This window comes from Chelonoidis abingdonii, chromosome 1, assembly GCF_003597395.2.
Source record: "Chelonoidis abingdonii isolate Lonesome George chromosome 1, CheloAbing_2.0, whole genome shotgun sequence".
NCBI lineage: Eukaryota > Metazoa > Chordata > Testudines > Testudinidae > Chelonoidis > Chelonoidis abingdonii.
In genome coordinates, this window is record NC_133769.1 from 65,770,910 (window position 1) to 65,795,076 (window position 24,167).

The 24,167-nt window shown below is 43.3% G+C and overlaps 2 protein-coding genes, 1 long non-coding RNA gene and 1 other non-coding gene across 4 annotated transcripts in view; 2 read left to right on the forward strand and 2 right to left on the reverse strand.

Annotated features, from left to right (window-relative positions):
* Window positions 1-529: 529 nt before the first annotated feature.
* RPL18A (ribosomal protein L18a) lies at window positions 530-7,060 on the reverse strand. Its single transcript, XM_032788900.2, has 5 exons — window positions 6,663-7,060; window positions 5,198-5,377; window positions 4,036-4,165; window positions 1,345-1,454; window positions 530-671 (listed from the first exon to the last, which is right to left on the reverse strand). Exons 1-5 carry the CDS (start codon window positions 6,678-6,680, stop codon window positions 579-581), a joined length of 531 nt encoding a protein of 176 aa, XP_032644791.1. The 5' UTR covers window positions 6,681-7,060; the 3' UTR covers window positions 530-578.
* On the reverse strand, window positions 2,992-3,123 carry LOC116829849 (small nucleolar RNA SNORA68). Its single transcript, XR_004374829.1, has one exon. It is a non-coding gene; the product is annotated as a small nucleolar RNA SNORA68 (small nucleolar RNA).
* A 145-nt stretch (window positions 7,061-7,205) lies between the features above and the next one.
* LOC116829848 (uncharacterized) lies at window positions 7,206-12,573 on the forward strand. The gene is made up of 3 exons (XR_012655914.1): window positions 7,206-7,425; window positions 8,003-8,188; window positions 8,829-12,573. It is a non-coding gene; the product is annotated as an uncharacterized LOC116829848 (long non-coding RNA).
* Window positions 12,574-14,565: 1,992 nt separating this feature from the next.
* XPOT (exportin for tRNA) overlaps window positions 14,566-24,167 on the forward strand; it is an 86,826-nt gene continuing 77,224 nt past the window's right edge. Inside the window, 1 exon segment of the mRNA XM_075063460.1 lies at window positions 14,566-14,703. The gene's annotated coding sequence lies outside the window, so the exon portion shown is untranslated.

The following is a 24,167-nucleotide window of genomic DNA, read 5'->3' on the forward strand; positions in this document are numbered from 1 at the left end:
TAGCAAGGCTGTTAACTCCAGGGCTGAGGGTCTGTTGAAAGATATTATAAATTTTGACATTGTGCACATCAATGAAAACAATAGGTGTTGACACTAAGAGCACATCTTCACTAGTAGTCACAGCACCAGCGAGAAGTGCTCCCAGCGCTGGTGCACTGTCTACACTGCCACTTTACAGGACTGAAACTTGCAGCGCTTAAGGGGGTGTTTTTTCACACCCCTGAGCAAGAAAGCAGCAGTGTATATAAAACCTAATAGTCATTAACCAAGTGCATAACAAAACAGGGTTAAAATCCCTTAGACTGAAAAGCTTAAAACAACCTTAACTATGAACTATACATGCCTCTATATTCACACTTATGCAGCTTTCACATTAAGAAAAATTAAGATGCAAGACTGTCATAGAACTACAGCAACAAGCCTCTCAGAGTTTAAACTTCTTCCCTCCTATGGCTGCCTATGCAGTAGTAAGTGTTCTCAGCAGCATTTTCTTCAAAACTAGGTCTAGCAAAGTAAAGAGTCAAAGAGCTTTCCAATAAGAATTTTATTGTAACACAGAGCAAACAATGTTCTTGCATTTAGAAGAATGTATTTGGTCTCTTGGTGGTAAAACGTGGTTTGTGCTGACGACGAAGAACTCTGTGTGGCAGAGGGAACTTGATTTTCGAATCCTGTAAGGAAGAAAGCGATAGTTTTCATTTATATCGATCTTGCAATAATCTCAAGTCATACATGCACTATGGAAAATAAGTCACAAATAAGTGAATTAGAAAATTCAACCTCTGACCTTCATATCTAATCTGTATTAGAGATCAGAGCAACAAGCATTTCCATGAATCAGGGTTACTAGAAGCTAGAAATAACTGAAGGCTCCTGTTTCTAAGCTCTTTCGGGAAGGGAATGTCTGTGTGAGGTGCTGTAAAAGCACAGAATAAAATGAGCTCCTGGGTAATACAAATATAAACTACTAACGCCTTTATATACAGAGCTGCCTTTTCCGCAAGTTGAGATCGGCTTATTTCAATATAGTTGTTTCAGCGTAGCTGTAAGACTAGATGTACTTATTGTTTTTAAGACAGCTCACTCAAAGCATGTGAGTATTGAAAAAAGTCAGTAGTTTCACTCAACTAGTTCTAGCACTAAAGGACCCATTATTCCAAGTTACAATAGCACACATGCAAGTTTGACTCAATACATCTCTGCTATAGCAATGCAACAGCACATTTTTTATCAGCGTAGTACATCCTGTAAACTTAGTGCAAACTTCTAGGTAAGACAGATTTTGTCCCATCTTGTGTGTTACAATGAGCACCACCAACCATTGTTTTACTTTGTTTCACTTACATGGAATTGCTTGACTGCAGGTCTACGGCACTTGCTAGCAGCAATCTCCTCAACCTTCATGATCTGAATAGAGTGAGCACGGGCACGATGGCGGGCACCCATATCACGGTCTGTAACATCAGGGTGATGTTATTCTCTCATTTAGTTTAAACACAATTCACAATATTTTTATTTTTTCATCTCCCCTGCACAGTTTGAAATTGCTTACATGTAACATGTTTTCTTAAACAGAGGTCCTTACTATGAAATTCACTATTCTTGCATATTATATTTAACAGTTGACTTGCATACTATAATTGAAACTGCAGCTTGGTAACATTTGTTCCTATACTTTCTTCACAGTTATTCTAGTCAGGAGGATTATTAACAGAGGAGCAACAGTCTATATTGAAGCTTTTCATTATAAGTCAGAGGTGCTGACACCTCCCCCATACACCAAAATTTTTCAAAATAAAAAAAAAAAAAAAAAAAAAAAAAATTCTGCATGCGTAGTACACATTTATGGGGCAAGCAGCTAGTGAATATGGAGCTATACTTAAGAATATGGAATACTAGAAGATTAAGTTGGGTACAATAACTATTTCCATGCTTTCAAATGGCTGAGTTATTCTTTAAGTATAGTGCTACATTCTAGCTTTATATAAGCATCATGACTATCTTCTCCACGACATCAAGCTTGAGCTGAGAGCCCTCGTATCAGGGCCGCTGACTCGATGAGAGCCAGGCTTTCCCATGGATCATGCAGATTAGGCGGTGGGATTACCCTGGTAGATTCATAATGTAAAGGTATTTACATGCCCAGTTCTGATGACAAAATTAAACAGTGCTTAGGGCGTCACCGTTGAATAGCATATCTGAGCTTATATACATAAGTCAGTAGGTGCCTGACACACATCCCCATACAGAACCGGCAATAATGCATTTTCAAAGATTAAAAAAAAAAAAAAAAAAAAAAAAGTACAATTCTGCATGCGTAGTCCACATTTTTGGGGCAAGCAGCTAGTGAATCAGGAGCTATACTTAAAATTATGGAATACTAGAAGATTAAGTTGGGTACAATAACTATTTCCATGCTTTCAAATGGCTGAGTTATTCTTTAAGTATAGTGCTACATTCTAGCTTTTTTTTTTTTTTTTTTTTTTAAAAGTCACCAACTTTAGCATTGGTCAAAGTACTCGATTAATGCAAGAAATATGCAAGGGATTGATAGACCTGAAGGTTCACATTTGAAACAGATTCTCAAAGAAATCTGAGGCCATCTTTAAACCTGAAAGCAAGGGCTCCAAGTTTTGGTGATCATCATATATGAACAACATACATAACATTAAGTACAGTTTATCTTTTTTGTTCAGTAATTCTGCGGCTATCAGGATCTTAAGTGCTAATTATCAGTTTCAAAAGACATTGCTGTCTCACAGTAGTACTGTGCCTACTACCATGCCCTCAAAGGCAAAACACACATTTCAATATAAATCCTCAGCTTTCAGGAGTTTACAACTCAGATGTAAGATGTACATTCAAGGAATTCTGAACAAGCTCTCAGCTATATTTCTTGAACCAGATTAGATATCAAAAATACACATAGAATAGTAAACTGCTATGTTTAAAACTTAATTTGATAAAATGAGTTAAATTAACAGATAGAGAATATGTTGGACCTTCAGTTTCACTTCCAAAAGCACGTCAGCTCTTGAAAGGCGACAAGGTACATATGATATTTGCACACATGACAAGAACACTATTACTAAAAATAATATTCTTTGGGTTTGTGTGTGCAAAGTGTTTTAAACACAAATTAAAATGCACTAGTATTATTATATTTAGAATGAAAAAATATCACTCATTATAGTAAGTGCACATGGAATCTGAATTAAAAGGTAGCCCCAGATATCTCAACACACTAGTCTATAAGATAATTAAGGTCTACTTGTGACCCTTTGTAAACAGAGGCTATGAGGTGTTTTTGGCCAATTCACCAGTTATCTTCTATACATAAGATTTCAGGCAATTCAGTTCCCACAAAAATTCACTCTGTTAAAAAGCACAAAGATATCTTCCACATGGCATGGATGATAAAGTCTTAATATGCTCCATGTGGCCAAATGAAATATATCCGAATTTCCTCACTTTGGTGCTTGTAAGATTTCAACAAGAACATTAAAAAGTAGTCAAGTCCAAAATACTATTAAGTGCTGTGCAGAAAAGAAGGGTGAGCCTTGGTGAATCTTCCAAAAGTATCATTTTCTGAGGGGAACCAATAATTTTTATTTTAAAAAAACTGAGCACTCAAGTATGATGCAAGAAATAACTTAAACTGGAAGAGCACCAAACTAGAACTTTACACAACTGTCTAACCAAAACGGTTTCCTTAATTTTAGTAAAATTAAAAAAAATTTGCAGAAACTAAGCATAAACAGTTTCAGAAGGGTATGTTCAAAAGATCTTTAAGGGAATAAGAAATACTGGTTAGGAGGAAATTCTCCAACAATCACTGCTAGTCTGTTGTTTAAACAGCTTCAACCATTTTAATTTGCTTTTCAAAGCATCTAGTTGTACTGTTATTTGAATGCAGTCACCACCTTCACCAAGGTTTTCCTATATATCTCTATTTCAATTTCTCAAATGCTGCGTGAGAGCTTACACATACCACTGCTAAAAGATTATTCTGTGTTCCAACTAATATTTACTTACAGCACTGTGTAACAGCACCAGCAGTTGTCAAGTCCCTGTATTCCCTGTACATGTTGTGGGTTCCACTACGAGAATCATAGCGTAGCCAGATACCAAAGTTTTTCACCCGCAAAGGGGACTTTTCAAATACCTGAGATTATAAAAAAAGTAAAGAAAGAACCAGAGATAAAGACACTACCTCATTGATACACTGTGTTTTGAATACTAAAACAGTTTGGAAGAACACCACATTAAACTTCCAGTTGAAGCATATTGCAGAATTCTATCATCTTGGGCGTTTTTTGTACACACACAGACACCTTTTTCTTTTGTCATCAATCATGGTAAAGGGTAGATGTGTAGATTTTTCTACCTAGGTAAGTAAGCCTCTTTCCAAAGGGATAAGGACAGATTTTTCAGAAACACAGAGTGATTTAGGAGTACAAGTCCCCGTTACTTTCAGCAGGACTTGTGCTCCCTAGTCACTTAAAAACTATGCCTCAATTATCAGGTGAGCCCCAAAACTTAGATTTGATTTTTTTTAAAAAAATCAGGTTAAATCTAATTGTTTCAGTTACTTTTTAAAATTCCAATTGAGGGAATAGGAGTAAGAGTGAGTGTGCCAAATGCAAAAATATGTTTTACAAAAGGAAAATTTCACTTTAATATCATGGACTTTGCAACAGGGATGATACAGAATTACAAAACAGATTAGAATTAGAAGGTTTAGATGAATCTCAAGTGACATATACCAAAGTAAACTAGGGAACTGTTTTAAAATTATGATGCTGACTACTTAAATATTAAACCAGTTTTGAAAACAGAACTTAGAGCAAGTATTTTCTAAGTAGGAAATAAAATACTAATTCTATTACTGTATTTTTGGAGGTAGGGTAGGGACCAGCAGTTGAGCAGTAGCCTAGATTATGTCTAAGAATTATCTGTCATGATTTTGCAAGGCTGATCTAATGCATTTACTTTTAAATTATTCATGGTTCTTAATCATTGTGGAAAGCAGAAGTTTGATTTTCAGGTACACAAAATGTGACAGATGAAAATTTTAATTTCACCGTCAGTGACATGATGAGGTCTTTTATAAATAACTCCATTCCAATATATAAAAACATCTAAAATCCCAGAAATTTCCAAGACTACGTGTTTTTTCTTCTTTTTAAGATCATACCTGTCCACAGTACACAATTTCTCCAGAAGACTTCTTCATCTTCTTCAGCTGAGACACAAAGTACCAGAAACGGGACTTGGCAACAACATGATTAGGAGCAAAGATACGCATCCGATAGAGGGGTGGTGTTGGACATTTAGGAGTAGGAAGGCATCGCCCAACAACTTTGTACTCCCTCAGCTATAAACGAGAGAGAAAAAAAAAATGAAAAAACCTCCAATGTTCAGAGGCGAAAGCAAGACAGTGTTAGCTGTACGGCAAGGCACGAGGTCGCATGAGCAGTGATGTAGAAAGCCCAGAGTTACTGCAGACAGCAATGTTGAGGCAAGCAGCCTACAGCTGAGAGTCCCACGGATAACAAACACTACCGCGGAGTCCGGCTCTCCTACAGGATCTCGTCAGGCCCTTCGCTTCCGCGAACGCTTGGGCTCCTGAAAGGCGACAAAGCTCCTCTTATTCCCCGCGGAGAGCACCACTCAGGAATACAGGGCCGTCCTTAGGCATACGCAGGTGAGTGCGGGGAGGCTGGGGAAGGACTGGTCCCCGCACTCACCGGCAGCGGGAAGCGGAGCGGGATGGCGCCGCGTTGCTCCGCTTCCCTTGTCCCGGCCTCAGCCGCGTCGCGGGGGACAATTGGGTAAAGGCGCCCCCCACATACCACCACTCACCGGCGGCAGGAAGCGGAGCGCCGCGGCTGGGAGCTGGCGGAGTGGAGGGGGCTGCTCCGCTTCACGCCGCTGCCGGTGAGTGCGTGGGGGAATCCCTTCCCCCAAATCCCCTCCCCCGAGCGACGCAGCTGGGGCCGGGGCGAGGGGAGCGGGCTGCTCCCAGCCCCCCGCTAATCCCCTGGGACACTCTGGGCCTGTGGGGCCCCAAAAGTACCCCCCCCCCACACACACACGCGGCTCCTGCCTTCCAGACCCTGGGGGCGGGGGAGGCCCGGGGGCTGCGTAGGGCACCCAAAGAGCTTGGGACGGCTCTGCAGGAAGAGCAACGGCCTTCGGGCTTTGCGCCCTGTACAACGGGGTCAGAGCCTCTTGCGTGACTTGCCCTAACCACAAAGCCGCGGTTATGGGGACTCGAGACCCGGCTCCCTAGGTCCTGGCCCGGCCAGGCCGTACGCTCCCGCCATGCCTCAGAGCAAGGCCGCGTTTGTGATACCTGAAAGGGGAGCGTCGGAGGCACCCGCGGCCTGCGCAGAGAGGAAACCAGCCCCGCTCTCCTACCCCCGCGCCTGAGGCCGGACCCAGCGAAGGCGGCGACCGCCGACTGCTGCGAGGCTCCCCAGCCTCACGCTCATGGCGGCCGCCATGTTGGCCGCTCGCTCCCGAGGAAAAGATGGGGCGAACCAGCTGGGCGCGACCCGCCAGAACGGCCCGAGTACCAGTTACCAGCCCTCTCCACCCACAAGACGAGCCGATCCCGCCCATCCGCAAGCCGCTAGGCCCAGAGCGCCGGAGCTTACGGTGCCCGACGCCTTCATAGTGGTGCCTCGCTCGCTGCCGCCCAGAAAAGGAAGAGAGTCCTGCGCTCCAGCCTCACGTCAATCGCTCCCGCAGCAAGTAACGCCCTTGTAATCATACTAAACGCCTATTGGTTACAAGAAAGAATCCTACTGGATGAAGGAGTCATTCAATCAAAGCTCAGACAAGCTTCTATTGGTCTCTTTAGCGACCGCCATAGCTACACGTCATGCTCCGGCGGCGCGTGGCGGCTCACTAGACTACGGGCCCCGTGTGTGGTCCCTACGGTAATGGTATGTCCTCCGACGTATTAAGCTATGGCCCTGGTAATGAACAGCAGTGAATTCAATGCCCGTACCTAGTCCCACTCCGCACCACAGCTATCGTAGGGAGCTGACTTCCCAGCATGCATTGCAGCGAGCGGCCGGCCTACCCCTACCAGGCTAGCGCACTGCATGCTGGTCCTTGTAGTTTCAGTGGTCTCGCCATAGGCATTAGGAGTAGCTGGGTGGGTGGGTCTGTTGGTCTCTTGAGCGCTCTGCTGGCTGCGTTCCCTCCATGCCTGCGGGCGGGTGAGCGCTCCCGTGTTCGGACTGGAGCGTCTTTCATTCCCATGTGCTGAGCGGGGTTTGATTTGCTGTCGCTCTTCCTCAGCATCAGCTTTGATTTGGTGATGATGCCCCGCATAGGCTCAAGCTCCCCAGCCTGGACCGACTTGAACTCTGGATTTTAGTCTTGTGAATCCTGTGAACAAGGACGAAATTGGTACCAAAACTGGATTTCACAAACTCGGTGCCTACATTTTCAGGGTAAAGATTCCCTAGGCACCAGTGGTTTTACTTCTGGGCGTGGTGCTGCTGTCTCTTTGTACCTATTGGGTTCCTGGGAACTGGGCGGGCGGAAGCCTGCCCAATGCTAAAGGTTCCTCACCACACAGCCTAAGGGGAGGATCTACAGGACCTCAAAACCCAACTGATTTTGGGGGACAACTAATAAAAGAACAGGGACAGGAGTGTGAAAGTTACTGGTGGCCTCCCTTTACAGCTTACAAGCAGCCAGTAGGGGGAAGCAGAAGCCTCACGGACACAGTATCCTGAACTTTTGAACTATCTTTTCTGCTTCTACGTTAAAGCAGAGAAAACTTGCTTCAAACCAGCTTTGTCCTAATCAGATAACAGAACTATGGTGTTTGACACCTAGCAATCAAGTGTTAACACGCAAGGGTCTTTGTCTAAAAGTGTATAAAAGGCTTGTGAAATTTGTATGGAATAGAGCCTTTGTACTAAGGTACAGGGCTCTCCTTTCTTCTGCAGAATAAAGCATTTTTTCTTATCCCTGTCAGGCTGTTATTGGCTCTCAGCTAGGCAGACCCGACGTTTCGGTAACAGTTTCTGGCGACCCAGATGGGACTTTCATAGCTCGGACATTGGACTCCGGACGGCTGCGGCAAACTAGGAGCGGCGCCACTAGGGTGTTTAGCCCCTCTTCCTCACTTCACTGCGGCCCCTGGGGTTTGTGCTCCTATAAGGTGAGCCCTAATAGGATAAGGAAATGCTATCTGGTTCTGGTTCGCTATCTGGTTCTGTTCTGTTTAATTAACTGGTTACTGTTTTTCTGCTCTGTTCATTTGGGCATTAGGTGTGTGGGCGGAACTGAGCCTCTCGTTCGTAATTCCTCAGGGTGGAAGCCATAGTGTGCGATGAAGCCCTGAGGTCAAATTGAGATCCTTCTATCCCGTCCTCTGTAGCGGTCAGTGTAATAGAGGTAGGAAATTCTGAGTTAGACCATAATTCCCTCTGCTCTCTGTGTAATTCTCTGTTTGAGTGTCAGAAGACAGATGGGTGGGTCTCTGGGTAAACCGTCTAAAGATAGTCCTTTGGATTATATGTTAAGTAAATGGCCCCTGCCCGGTGTTCAAAAAGGGATGTCAAGGAAGCTTTTCTCTGAACCCTCTCCAGTTTACCAACATCCTTCTTGAATTTTGGGCACTAGACCTGGACACAGCAACGGCTGCAGCAGTGCCAAATACAGAGGTAAAATAAGCTCTGTACACCTACTTGAGATTTGCTTGTTTATGCATCAAGAATGACGTTAGTACTTTTAGCTACAACATTTGCACTAGGAGCTCGTGCTCAGCTGATTATTCATTACTCCCAAATCTTTTTCAGTCACTGCTTCCCAGGATAGACTCACCTGTAAGTATGGCCTACATTTTTGGTTCCTAGATGTATACATTTATTTTTAGTTGTATTAACACACACATTGTTTTCTTGTACCCAGCTTATTAAGTGATCCAGATCACCCTATATCAGTAACCTATGCTCTTCATTATTAAACACTCATCCTATTTTTGTGTCATCTGCAGACTTTACCTGTGATGATTTATGTTTTCTTCCATTCACTGATAAAAATGTTATCTAGCTTAGGGCCAAAAACTGATCCCTGTGGGACCCCACTAGAAACACACCCATTTAATAATGATTCCCTCTTTACAATAATATGTTGCAACCTATTGGACAGTTAATAATCCAAATCAAACACTTTCTAGAAGTCTTAAGTATATTACATCAACTCTTTTACTTTTATCAAACAAATTTGTACTCATAAAAAAATTAGTTTGACAGGATCTATGTTCCATAAACCCATATTAATTGGCATTAATTACATTATCCTCCTTTAATTCTTTATGAATTGACTCCTGCATCAGTTGCTCCATTATTTTACCCAGGATTCATCTCAGACTGACAGGCCTATAACTAATCCCCTTTACCTTTTTTCAATATTAGCACAACATTAGCTTTATTCCAGTCTTCTGGAACTTTCCCAGTGTTCCAGGACTTATTGAAAATCAACATTAATGGTACAGTGAGCTCCTCAGGAAACTCTTTTAAAACTCTGGAATTAAAATTATCCAGACCTGCTGATTTAAAAATGCCTAACTTTAGTAGGTGCTGTTTAACATCTTTCCAACACACTAGTAGGGTAGAAAGAGTCTTATCAAATATATCTGTTTTTTCCCAAATACAGAACAGAAATATTGATTGAACACTTCTGTCTCTTCTGCATTATTTAATTCTACGATTTCCCTCTAATAATGGTCTAGGGAGAATGATTCTGTAGTCCTGTGGTTAGGGCTCCCACCTAGGAGATAGGAGACCCAAGGTCCACACCCCCTTATCCAATCATTCTTTCATTATCCACAGGGGAACAACTTCAAAAGGGGAGACTGAAAGGTCCTAACATCAAACTATCAAACTCAGTGGTTAGTGTACTCTCCTGACAAATAGGCAACCCCCTGTTCAAATTCTTCCTTGCCCTCTGGTAGAGAGTGGGTGGCTTCAGTCTGGGTCTCCCACATCCTAGGTGAGTGCTATAATCACTGGATTAAAGTTATAAAGTGAGTGATGGCACCACCTCCTCCACTGACTGTTTTATGTGGAGTGAAGCCGGTGCCTAACTCATTTTTGCACGAAACACCTAAGCTGCCTGACTCCAGAAAAGAGGTTTGCGTTTGGGGATGATCACTTAGCTCTGGTCTACACTATGAGTTTAAGCTGAATTTAGCAGTGTTTGATCGATTTAACCCTGCACCCATCCACGTGACGAAGCCATTTAGGTCATCTTAAAGGACTCTTAAAATCGATATTTGTACTCCTTCCCGGTGAGGGGATTAGTGCTAAAATCAACATCGCTGGGTCAAATTTGGGGTAGTGTGGATGCAATTGTACGGTATTGGCCTTTGGGAACTATCCCAGAGTGCTCCATTGTGACCGCTCTGGACAGCACTTTCAGCCAGATGCACTAGTCAGGTACACAGGAAAAGCCCCGGGAGCTTTTGAATTTCATTTCCTGTTTGGCTAGCATGGTGAGCTCATCAGCGCAGGTGACCACGCAGTCCCAGAATCGCAAAAGAGCTCCAGCTACTGTCCAGGCTTCATGAGCCATTGGGAGCAAGGGGTAGGCACGACCACGTAGTGGTGCCGGCTGGGAGAGCATCCTGAGGCAGAAGCCTCCAGCTCATATGATATTCCAGGCAGGACTGAATCTCCATGAGATGAAACTTAAAGAAGAGAATGACCTGGAGTCACTCCCATTCGGTGCTCTAAGAGGAGGATAGCCATGTCTGTCCAGGCGCCCCTGATCAACCTCACCAAGGTCTGCCAGGAGCACCTAGGAGACATACAGTGGAGGTGAGCTGAGCTGAGCGGGCTCCCGCTTGCAGTGCTATGGTATCTGCGCAGTTAACCCAGGAGAAAAACTGCAAAACAATTGTCTGCTGTTGCTTTCACGGAGGGAGGAGCAGCTGATGATATGTACCCAAAACCACCTGCGACAATGTTTTTGCCGCATCAGGCATTGGAAGTTCAACCCAGAATTCCAATGGGCGGTGGAGACTGCAGGAACTGTGGGATAGTTACCAACAGTGCAACGCTCCGAAAATCGACGCTAGCCTCGGTACTGTGGATGCACTCCACTGACTTAATGCGCTTAGTGGGGACACACACAATAGACTGTATAAAATTGATTTCTAAAAAATCGACCTCTATAAAATCAACCTAATTTCATAGTGTAGACATACCTCTCTTTACAAAGGGTATCTCCCTGCAACCTAGATTTAGGGTCCTATCTCTCAGAGAGGGGTGGGTCTTAGCACACAGTAATTTAGGCACCTCCTCATCTAGCATGCTAGTTTTTGTGGATTGTATTCTAAGGCACTTATCTCTCCCTGTTAATCTTATAGGGAGACTAGGTGGCTAACTGGGCATTGTAGATTGCAGTGCTGTTCTGCTGATATTCTAGGTGCCTAAAAGTAAGCACAATGATACTCAGTGTTGCAACACCTATGTCCCTTCATAAATCCCACCCCTGGTGATTCAGTAAGTGGCATTCTTCTGTTGGAATAAGTACCAGTTTTAGGGTTCGATGGCCACTGGAGATGTCATCTTTCAGATGAAACATATCAGTATTCTTATTCAATTGTGGTCATTAAACATTTCATAGTACTTCTTTTAAAGAAAATTATATGTTGCAACTCTAAATTCCTCTGCAATATCAGTTTGCTACAATATTCTTCACACTTGTCCTAAGCTGTGTTGTTCCTGCCTATAGTTAATCAGAAATGTATTTCAGGGGTGGGTGAAATGATCTCCTTAAATGTTGTATAAGTCCTATTTCTGCAAATTGTTGTGCCCATGTGGAACTTGTTGCATGATTGCAGCCATAACCTGCAAATCTCTTTGACATGAAAGGCACTAAATAAGTGTAAGATATTAGCTATGGTCAGATAAGTTATTCTTTAAATATTTGCATTTTGTTACTGCACTTATTTGTTTTCTCTGTCTTCAAAGTTTTTGATCCTGCAAAGATGCACATTTAACTGTTAAATTCTATGCTGGCAGAACCATTTGCAGTGTTGCTGCCTTTATCATATTTATGGGAGTCGCTGAAGTCAATGAGACTATTCACATACTTAAAGTTAAGCATGTGCATAAATATTTTGTAGGATGTGGAGATATTTTGTAGGCCATTTACTGAACAAGTTTTTCTAGTCAGAACTACAAAACCAACACCACTGTGGAAAAACAAGTTGTATTTTGTCTTGTCTGGCATGTAATTAACATGATTGCCAGCTAAATTCTAAAACTAAGCCTTTTACTATTGGTGATGCATGAAGCAGGAAGAACACAACTTGATTTTCTAATTCCAAGATGAGTTTATTGTGCAGCAGATTAATCTTATTTTGACTTGTAAACTGAGCAGAGAATTAATGCACAATCATGCTGTAAATGAAAATAATTATTGAACTCACGTCATATTTATAGTAATATTTGTGACTATTACCACATTTTATAGGTGTGTATGAATAACTGTTCTTATTTTATGGCTATTTTTCAATAAACATTTTAGAAAATGGGAATTTTTTGATAAAAAGGGTGTGTTTTGGTATGTGCATCACATTTTTAAATCATACGTATGCATGAGTAGCAAGTGAAGCTTCCCCCTGGGGAGGCTAGTCCCATGCCCTGCCTCTTCTTGGCTGGCCCTGCCTCTTCCAGCCAAGGTCATGCCCCTGCTTGTTGCTCTCAGGCCTGGTCTACACTACGCATTTAAATCGATTTAAACAGCGTTAAATCGATTTAACGCTGCAGAGAGGTAATGCTAAAATCGATATTACTGATATCGTGATTTAGGTTTAGCTGTGGACGCAAATTGACATTAAGTTGGTCTATATTATTTTAGCTACCCACAGTGCACTGCTCCAGAAATCGATGCTAGCCTCGGACCATGGACGCACACCACCGAATTAATGTGCCTAGTGTGGATGCGCACAATCGACTTTATAATATCTGTTTTATAAAATCGGTTTAAGCTAATTCAAATTTATCCTGTAGTGTAGACATGGCCTCAGTCTCCTTCCTCCCCGCCATGGCCCTGACTGGGGTAAAGAGGCTGAGTGCTTGGCTTCTCTCCGCCATGACCCCAGCCTGGGGCCTCAGGAGGGGGGCCTGAGAGCTTGGTCCCAGCTGGAGTTAAGCTCTCAGCCTTGGCTGGGATCATGCAGAACTCTTAGCCTGGGCTGGACTGCTGAAGCTCTGAGCTAGGAGCCCCTCTGCCATTCTGTCCCCCTCCTGCTGCAGCCCTGCCCATGTCCACATGCCATTCCACCCCGGCTCTGCCTCTTCCATCCCAAGGCCCCATTCACTCTTCTCACCCCCCCCGCCCCCCATCCCCAGCTGTGGCCCTGAGACCAGAAAAGTCTGTGCCCCTGCCATGGCCCCGGGGTAATGGCAGGGGGGAGATTTTTCCAGGGGCTCCAAATCCACCACTGCCCCTCCACCCTGGTGGCCCAAGGTTTGAGGAGGCTTAGCCTCCAGCTTGACAATGTTAACCTGAATATGCTTCACCACCCATCAAGCTGAACCTACTCAGAAACAGTAACTGATAGAAGTTTCCATCATTTTGCTTGTGCACTTGTATAAAAAGTAAAATTATTAACAACTATTGTATTTGTGCATTCTTTGTTGATTTAACTATATGAGTTAGTAAATCTGTGTTTGACTGGCATCCTAGAGACGGCTCTACTGACAATTTCTATAAAGATTGTTTAACATATAACTAAGCTTGGCAGAAGTTTTTTTTTATAATTTTGACAGATAAAAGTGATTATTTTAAAGAATGTTTTCAATTTGTATTGATTTAAATTTTCAGTTGTAGGAAATCACACAATGCGAAGAGGACAGACTAATTTTTTTTAATGACAGTAGACATGGCACTTCAAAAAGGTAAAGCTTTGTAACCATCAAACCCCACATTGTCAACATCACCTGTCAAAATACACAAAGTAAGTATCCTGAAGTCAACCTCTAATAAGTTCCCAAGACTACATCTAAGCAGGAGAGGTGGCTGTGTATTTATACATTCCACTTGCCAGGCCAAGTTTCTGTGCAGAACCTCCCTTCCCCCACTCAGTTCGTCTCATCAGCAATTACAATGAAGGCCTTGTCAGCTGGCAGAGGAAACCAGGGGACAAGCTACAGCGGGTTAATAGCACCCAGATTTATACAATGGGTCACATAGCTGCATTTTTGAGGCCTGTGGAAACCACATATCCCAACATGCCATGCTTCTTGTGAATACTATATATCCCAGCATGCAAGGCGGCGCTCTCATCTATTGGAGGAGGAAGGTAAATGTCAGGAAGGGGAAATACCTCACGTGCTCTCTCAGGGACGGCTTGGTGCCTACGCGAGGGAGAGCCTCAGAGCATGCTGGGAACTATAGTCCCGTGCTTTGGCTGAGGGGGCGGGGACACGCCTGGTGAGAGGCGCGACACCACACGGTTACGCGCGTCCCGGACACGCAGCCAGCATCACCCGCGCGGCTACCTCGCCCGCTCCAGTGGCGGCGGCGTCCCCTCTCCCTGCCGCCGGCGGAGGCGGCGCGAGGGCGCGGCGAGGCATGGCCCGCTCTCTATGGTTGTGGCGGTCTCGGAGCTGTGGGACGCGGAGCCGGCGGCGCTGCCGGGATGGAGTGACCGGGAAGGTACTAGTGGAGCGGGGGACTCACGCGGCTCTGACTCAGTCCAGCCCTGGGCTCCTGTGGGAGAGGGGCGCTGCCCGCGGCTGGGGACCGGCGGCGTGGGCCACCGCGTGTTCGCGGCTGGGTGGGGGAGCGTGTCCCAGCAACAACCGCTGCGGACCGCAGGGCTACCTCGCTGCGTTCCTGACTGGCTCTGGACCGGGCTTTTCTGATGCCGGCGCCTGCCCGGCCTTCTCTCGGCGGCTCTGCAAGGGGGAAGGGCGCTGGAGGGCTCAGCGCCTTTGCTGCGGCAGGCTCGGTCCTCCGCCCGTGCGACATCGCCGGGGACGTTGTAATAGGGCAGCGTCACGGGAGCGTCTGACTTGGCCACCCAAAGCCCTCCTAGACTGCCGCCTGGCCTGCAAGGGTCCTGGGAAATGGAAGTGGGTTTCTTTAAACTTGGAAAATGTCCTGTTGTGCGTGTGTTACGAACACCTGTCGTCTGCAACAACATCCGTTTCTGTAGCGTTTCTGCTTTAATCTGAAATAAATCTCTAGCTGTTATGGTTGCAAAGATCACCTTCAACATATGAACCGATGAAGTCTCCTTTTCTCACATCTGTATACGGAGTGAAATTTTAGCCATTCTTCAGAATCCAGCATGTAGTAAGGGAACTGACTAAGCATTTCAATGTCCCATGCTCCTTGGTAGGCCCTAGGGTTATTCCTTCTGTCTTACAACAAGCACAATATGTATTGCTAGATGGGTGATCAGAATTTGCCTTAATCCTTTGCCAAACTCTGCAGAGGCTTCATGCTGTAGGTCAGGGGTGGGCAAACTATGACCTGGGGGCTGCATCTGGCCCTCCAGATGTTTTAATCTGGCCTTTGAGCTCCCACTGGGGAGTGGGGTCTGGGGCTTGTCCTGCTCCGCTGATCTCCCAAAAGCGGTGGCATGTCCCCTTTCCAGCTCATACATGTAGGGGCAGCCAAGAAGCTCCATGCACTACCCCTGCCTGAAGTGCTGCCCCCACAGCTCCTATTGGCCAGGAACCACAGCCAATGGGAGCTTCGGGGGGGCACCTGTGGACAGGGAAGTGTGCAGAGCCGCCTGGCTGCACTTCAGCATAGGAGCTGGAGGGGGGACATACTACTGCTTCTGGGAGCTGCTTGAGGTAAGTGCCACTCGGAGCCTGCACCCCTGACCCTCCTCCTGCCCTCTGAACCCCTCGGTCCCAGCCTGGAGCACCCTTCTGCCCACCAACCCCTCATCCCCAGCCCCACCCCCCAGTTTCATGAGCATTCATGGCCTGCCATACAATTTCCATACCCAGAGGTGGCCCTCATGCCAAAACATTTGCCCACCTCTGCTGTAGGAAGAGAGTGCTGTCATTCCTCATTGATGTGCCAATAACAGATAGGATAGTAACTGAATTACTTCTGTATTTCCCACCTTGAGTTAGGGTAACAGGGTGGAAATACCTCACGTCTTTCACTTGCAGTCCTTTGAGTTACTAAATAATAGTGTTGATGGTCTCCAAAGGGAAGGAGGGGGATTTGGGGTCTTTGAGAGGAAGGAATATTAGTACAACCATTGAGGAGGTAGAGACTTCTATTTCACCGTAAGAAGTTAATAACTTCAGACTTACTCTGTTAAATTTCTTTCATTCCAATATAATTTCCTGTTAAGGTGGCTGATTCTGGTTTGGGAGCCCTTATGATGAGCTCCTGTAAGGTTTTGTGCATTTTTCACTGAAATGTAATAGCTTCTAATTAATAGTACATGCTGTACTAAGAATACTACCTTGGAGCTTCAAAATGTTGTCTGACATGAGAACTTTATATTATACTGGGGCTTGCTAGCAGGAGGACCAGGCAAAGGTACAACTCTTACATTAAGTAGTGTGTCACTGAAGAATGATTACACATGGGATATTACAACAAATCTGTATTACACAATGTATATGAATAGTTAAAGCAAGTTGTTATTCTAAAGAAATAACTGACCTGTCCAAAATTGCAACATAGGTACATAGAGAAAGTGTTATTCCTACAGAATGGTCCACTAGTTCAGCGTTTCTCAAATGCCGCCACCATGGCCACATGTGGCTACCAGTGGAATTTTGCGGCCACGACAGCCTCCTGGGCGGGGAGGAGGTAAAGCAATGACCCCTCCTTGTAGCACCCAGCCATTGCTCCTGGATGAGCCACCTTGGTGTTTGCTGGCACTAGCAACAGGGATTGGTATCCTGCACCAACAGCCTCCTAGGGGGCTCTGAGTGGTGCCTCTGGAGACACATGGGCTGGTGTGTGTGGCACCATAGGAAGCTGGGACTCTGCAGGTGGCCATTGAGTTCCCAACTCACTTTCCCAGGGATGGAGGGGCTTGGGCTTCAGCCCCAGGGCAGCCACCAGCAAGAGTTGGTGCCTGCACTGACGCCACCAAAAAATGTGTTGTGAGAACCCTTGTCTATGTACGTCTATTTCTAAGACTGAGGGAACTCTCACTTTCTAGTGGTGGCCAAGATGCTCTCAGGAGAGAGTCATTGTTTGTAGAATTAACTATCACTGAAGATCAGACTGAGAGCAGGTCTACACTTGAAATGCTGCATCGACATACCTGCGCTGTTGTAGCGCTTTAATGAAGATGCTCTATGCTGATAGGAGAGAGCTCTCCTGTTGGCATAGTTAATTCACCTCTGCAAGGAGTGGTAATTATGTCGGGGGGAGAAACTTAGCTGTTTACACCAGCACTTAGGATAGTATAACTGTCGCTCAGGGATGTGGATTATTCACACACTGAGTGATGTCATTATATCGAAGTAATTCTGTAGTGTAGACCTGCTCTTGGAGGGAGGGATAGCTCAGTGGTTTGAGCATTGGGCTGCTAAACCCAGGGTTGTGAGTTCAGTCTTTGAGGGGGCCACTTAAGGATCTGGGGCAAAAATCAGTACATGGTCCTGCTAGTGAAGGCAGCAGGCTGGACTCAATGACCTTTCAAGGTCCCTTCCAGTTCTAGAAGATAGGTATATCTCCAATTATATATACCCACCTTGTCTGCACTAGGAATATGTCTTCACTAGAAGTGCTGAATCTGCACCATTGCAGCACTTCAGTGTAGAGCAGTGGTTCCCAAACAGGGGTTCTTGGGAGGAAAAAGGTCCCTAATGGAAGACAGAGCTGTCCCTAGGGACCCTAGGCAGCACAGGGTCAGCAACCCACAGCTCCTGGACTTCCAAGAGCTAAGCAGATCAAAGCAAGCATATCTATCACACTGAGGAGATTTAAACTTCAAGACTCCTTATAAGAAACAGAAAGGGAGGTGAATATTTTTTGCTGTTTTTAAAATTAAATAGCTAGTATTGTTTTTAAAATTTATTATGAAGAACAAGTTTAAGCTTTGTTGTAACGTGTGATGTTTGCCTGGACTGCTCAAGATCTGAAAGCTTGTGTAGGAGGAACTCTTTTGAGTTGGCCTCTTAAATACCTTCATGCTGTTTCATCAAGGAGTATCAGATGTGAAACATAGGAGCCTTGTCTTATAACAGGCTTGTTCAAAGTGATACAAGCAACGAAAGTGAGATCTTGGAAGAGTGTTGCCATTTTCATAATGTAATAAAAATACTGTAATGATAAATAATACAAGTGTGTAATAAGCATGTCATAAAACAAATTTTATATTTTCAAGATCACTGCTTTTATAATTTATACTCGGGTAAAGGAGAAAATCACTGGAAATATTCATTTTTAAGAGGGGGTTTGCGAGACTTGACGTGCTAGTGAAGGAGGTTCACAGGCTGTTAAAGTTTGGGAACCACTGGGGTAGAGACTACAGTGGTGGGAGGGGAGTAATTAATACACCTCCCCGAGAAGCCATACAAGGTTAGTGGAAGAGTTCTTTCATCAACTGTGCACTGTCTACCTTGGGGGTTAGGTTAGCTTAACTGTGTCACTGAGGGGGGTGGATTTTTCACATCCCTGAGCGATGCAGCTTGGTCAACCTAACGTTTTAGTGCCTGGCCTAGAAAGGTTTTGCCAGCATAGTTATACTGGCGAACACCACTAGTGTAGACACAGTTTATATCTGCAAAAGAATTGTACCAGTTCCATGAATGAAATAAGTTATACTAATGAAAGGACTGTTTTGCTAGAGTAACTGCATCTATGCCAGGACTTTTGCCAGCTTAGCTGTGTGTGTTAGGGATGCACATTTCCCCCGCTCCCCCCAACTCCTAACTGTCATAGCTATGCCAGCAAAACTTTTACTTGTACATTAGGCCTGAAACTGAGCCTCAGTATGCCTCTTTCAGAGTTTGATGCAAGACTGGTTAGTTCATGCAAGCCTTCATGGAAGTGGAAAAGCTCTGGATGAATCTTTTAGGAAAGATATCCACCTAGATTTGATTCTTTCTAAGGCTTGGCCTATAAGTAAGATTAATGTCAGCATAGCTGTGTCGGTCAGGGGTATGAAAATAAACTCCTGACTGGCATAACAATGCTGACAAAACACGCAGTAGAGATGCAGCTATGTCAAGGAAACAGGACTGCTGATGGCATGGCTAACATCATTTGAGGTAGTAGGGTTCCTACACTGACAGAAAAACGTATACTACTCCTGCATCTACTTTAATGGGGTATGTGACACAGCTATGCTGGCCTAGGCTCTGCCGTGTAAACATACCCTGAGTAGGGCTGTCAAGTGATTCAAAAAAGTAATAGCACGATTAATTATGCTGTTAAACAATAATAGAAAACCATTTATTTAAATATTTGTGGATGTTTTCCACATTTTCAAATATATTGATTTCAAATTACAACACAGAATACAAAATGTACAGTGCTAATTTATATTTATTTTTAATTACAAATATGTGCACTATAAAAAAAATAGTATTTTTCAATTCACCTAATACAAGTACGGTAGTGCAACCTCTTTATCATGAAAGTTGAACTTACAAATATAGAATTAAGTACAAAAAAAAAGCTGCATTCAAAAATAAAACTCTGTAAAACTTTAGAGCCTACAAGTCCACTCAGTCCTCCTTCTTGTTCAGCCATTGCTCAGACAAACAAGTTTGTTTACATTTACAGGAGATAATGCTGCCTGTTTCTTGTTTACAGTGTCACCTGAAAGTGAGAACAGGTGTTAGCATGGCACTGTTGTAGCCGGTGTTACAAGATATTTACATGCCAGATGCGCTAAAGATTCATATGTCCCTTCATGCTTCAGCCACCATTCATTCAATGTCCTTCATGCTTCGCCACCTTTCAGAGAACATCATCCATGTTGATTAGGGCTTTTGCTGATAACTATCCAAAGCACGCAGGCCAGTGCATGGTTCAATTTTCATTATTTGATCAAATGCCACCGCAAGAAGGTTGATGTTTCTTTTTTTTGGTTGGGTTCTGTAGTTATCCGTAATCAGAGTGTTACTCGTTTAAGACGGTCCTCTCGATTTGGAAGCATTCAAGATTCTTAAACATTGAGTCTAGTGCTGTAGCTATCTTTAGAAATCTCACTGGCTACCTCTGGCGTTTTGTGGTCAAATCTTACAGTGAATTGTCTAAATGAACAACTTCTGCGGAGTCATCACCAGACTATATAGCATAGGGAGAGAAAATGGCAGAATGCGATGGTAAACGAACAGGAGACATACATTCTCCTTAGAGTCATTCACAAATTAATTAATGAATTTTTTTTTTTTTTTAACGAGCGTCATCAGCAGGATGCATGTTCTCTAGAGGTGGCCAAGCAAGGAAGGGGGCATACGAATGTTTAGCATATGGAACCAGCGCTCAGACTAGCTGACACTTGCAATACCAGCTACAAAAGTCTTCCATGAATGCCTGTTCTCACTTTCTGGTGACATTGTAAATAAGAAGTGGGCAGCATTATCTCCAATAAATATAAACAAACTTATTTGTCTTAAAGTTTGGCCAATTGTTAAGACAAAGACTGAGTGGACTTGTAGGCTCTAAAGTTTTTTTGCATTGTTTTGTTTTTGAATGCAGTTATGTAACAAAAAAAATCTACATTTACAACTTGCACTTTCATGACAAAGATTGCACTGTAGTACTTGTATGAGGTGAATTGAAAAATACTTAAAATCATTTTTACAGCGCAAATATTAGCACTCAAAAATAATATCAAGTGAGTAATGTACACTTTGTATTCTGTGTTATAACTGAAATCAATATATTTTAAACTGTAGAAAAACATCCAAAAATATTTAATAAATTTCAATTGGTATTCTATTGTTTAACAGTGCGATTAAAAGTCTGCTCCTCCCCATCCCTCCCAGAAAGTCCTAAGCCTGCTCTGGGGAGGAGGTGGGTCGGGGACGGGAAGAGGCGGGTCTGGAGTGGAGTGGGATGGGAAGAGATGGGCCTGGAGCATCCCTTGGCAAAGTCGGCTCTTGGGGGTAAGCTGCTGTCACTGCTGCTTTGCAAGTTGCTTCCTAGCATCCTTGCCTGCATCATTGTCTGCAGCGGGCTGTGTCTATTTGGGGTAAGCCAGGAGCACCTCCCAACCACAGTACAGTACTCTACAGTCTATAAAGCCTTTTGTCTGGCCCCCAATTTTTTTCTTGGAACCTAACCCCCCACATTTACATTAAATCTTATGGGAAAATTGTATTCGTTTAACATAGTTTCACTTAAAGTTGCAGTTTTCAGGAACGTAACTACAACGTTAAGTAATGAGTTACTGTAATTAAACATGTCTATTGTGGAAGCACTTCTAGTTAGACCAGTTTACAGTTCTGAAAAAAATCCTAGACTGTAGGATGATGATTTTTAATTTTTTTGATCCAATGTGGCTATATGCTCCTAAAGCACTGAGGTAGCAAGTGGCTCCACATCCTGTATGGTTGCTGCAAAGCTTGTACCGTGTCAAAGATTTGACAAGAATGCTAGAAAGACATCCCTTTTCGTATATACCTCTACCCCGATATAACGCGACAGGATATAACATGAATTCAGATATAACGCAGTAAAGCAGTGCTCTAGGGGGTCAGCTCTGCACTCTCTGGCGGATCAAAGCAAATTCGGTATAACACGGTTTCACCTGTAACGTGGTAAGTTTTTTTTTTGGCTCCCGAGGACAGTGTTATATCGGGGTCGAAGTGTATTTGAGGGGAGATTAACTAGAAGTTCTAGAACCATTGACGAATGGAAAAAAAACTTAAGAAGATTAGTTGAACATATGACTGGTCCTCCTTGTCACCATTCCTGTTAATCGAACACTAACCTACCTGCACAGAATAGTTGCTCTGAGTAGTGTATTCTCTCATCACTAATTATTCTAGTCTGTTTTTCTAATCATTAAACCTCTGTAGTCAAGGGTTTGTAAGCATTTGTATTGTTAGGGCTTGCCTACACACAAGTTTTACTGATCTAGTTAAAGTGGTAGACTCCCTGCCACCAAGCACTGTAACTGTTTTTTCTTAAAGCGTTCCATAAGTGCTTGTGTCATGGTACAATTCTCCACTCTGAATCTTAGCGTCCAAGAGATGGGGTACCAGCATGAATTCCTCTAAGCTTGATTACCAGCTTAGAACCTGGTGCATCCCAACCTGAATTCAGTTGCTTGGTACACTCTGGTTCCCCCCAAACACTTGCCGGGGACCCCAAGACCCAACCCTCTGGATCTTAGCACAGGAAAGAAAATCTTCCCCCACCGTTGCCTTCTCCAGGCTCCCCCTCCTGGGTTACTGGAAGATCACTGTGATCAAACTCCTTGAATTTTAAACAGAGGAGGAAATGCACCTTCCCGTCCTTCTCTCTCCCCATCCTCAGAACTCTCCTGAGAGAGACAAGTACCTAACACACGAGAGAAATTAGCCTTCTCTCCCCCTTCCCTCCTTTTCCCCACCATTCCCTGGTGATCCAAGACCGTTCCATGGGGTCTCACACAGAAAAAAACATCAGGTTTTAAACAAGAGAGAACTAATTAAGAAAAAACGTAAAATTATCTTTGTAAATTTAAGATGGTAGGTTACAGCAGGTTTTTAGCTATAAGGCACTGGGAATACCCTCCCAGCCTAGAGTAATACAAGTACAAATTAAAATCCTTCAGCAAAAATAGAATTTGAACTCCTCCAGCCGAATACACATTATAAAACTCCTTCCAGCGCAAAATGCACATTTGCAAATAAGAAACAAACATAAGCCTAACTCGCTTATCTATCAAGTACTACTATATTGACACATATAAGAGCCTGTATTCAGGAGATTGGAGAGAACCTGGTTGCACGTCTGGTCCCTCTGGGAGCCCCAGAGGACACAACAACAATTCTTAACACACACACAAAAACTTCCCTCCCTCAAGATTTGAAAGTATCCTGTCCCCTGATTGGCTCTCTGGTGAGGTGACAGCCAGGCTTACTGAACTTGTTAACCCTTTATAGTCAAAGAGATATAAAGTACTTCTGTGCTATTAACTTTTTCTTATCTGTTTATGACAGGTTGCTAAAAGGCTATTCAGCTCTTCTGATTTAAAGAAAAATGTAATTTATTTTTGATTAAAATGGATTACTGCACAAGAAACTATCTTCTTACATAAAATCTTGTAGTCCAAGGAGTTACTTTTCATGTTATGGTGCTTGCATTGGCCCAATAGATTGTAACTATTTGAGTTAGCTACATAAACTAAAAATTTTAGTGAAGAGTTTCAGGGTGGATTTGATTTAAATCCCTAGTCAGGAAGACTCAATTTAACCATGGATTTCTACATAAAAGTGTATTCTTGTGAAAAATATGTATTAAGGTTATAACAACCAACAACTCAGATCAATATAGGTTTCATTTTTAGAAGGTACACACTATACGTTTTTAAAGTGATTTATTTTGAAAACTTTTTAGATTAGTTTTACAGCTGTATCAGAAATTGAGTGAGTGATTGGTTATTTCATTTACCAAAGGTGGCTGAAGTAGATATTTATGAAGTCATTGGGAGGTTAACCTATTGAACTGGAGATAATTCATGATGAACTATTTGGAGGATTTTCTTGCCATTCTGTATTAGGAGGAGAACATCACCAGACAGACGTTTAAATTGTTTTATTTAACTAAAACAACAATGTTGTGTATTCTGGATTTTTTCTTCAACAGCAAACATATTATATTTTAACAAAACAATATATGAATTCTTGAATTTAGTTAAACATTCAAGTTTTTTAAAATCAGGTTTGTTTTTGTTAATGGTTTTTAACTAAAATAGTTAAACGACATGTTTTAAAAAAAACAACAAATCGACTGTCAGCCAGGTCAACATGAGAAACTTAAAATATTGGCTTCTGCAGCTAATTTGGTCGTCTTCACCTTCATTTTGCTGTTTGTTCTTAATCTGGAAAAGAAAAACAAGCTTTCCTGCTTTTTCAAGTCCCAAATGATTTCTCAATTTGAAATGAATTAGTCCAAAGGAAGATAATATTCTTTCTACACCGGCAGAAGAAGCTACTGCCGTTAAAACTGAGATTATCACTTCA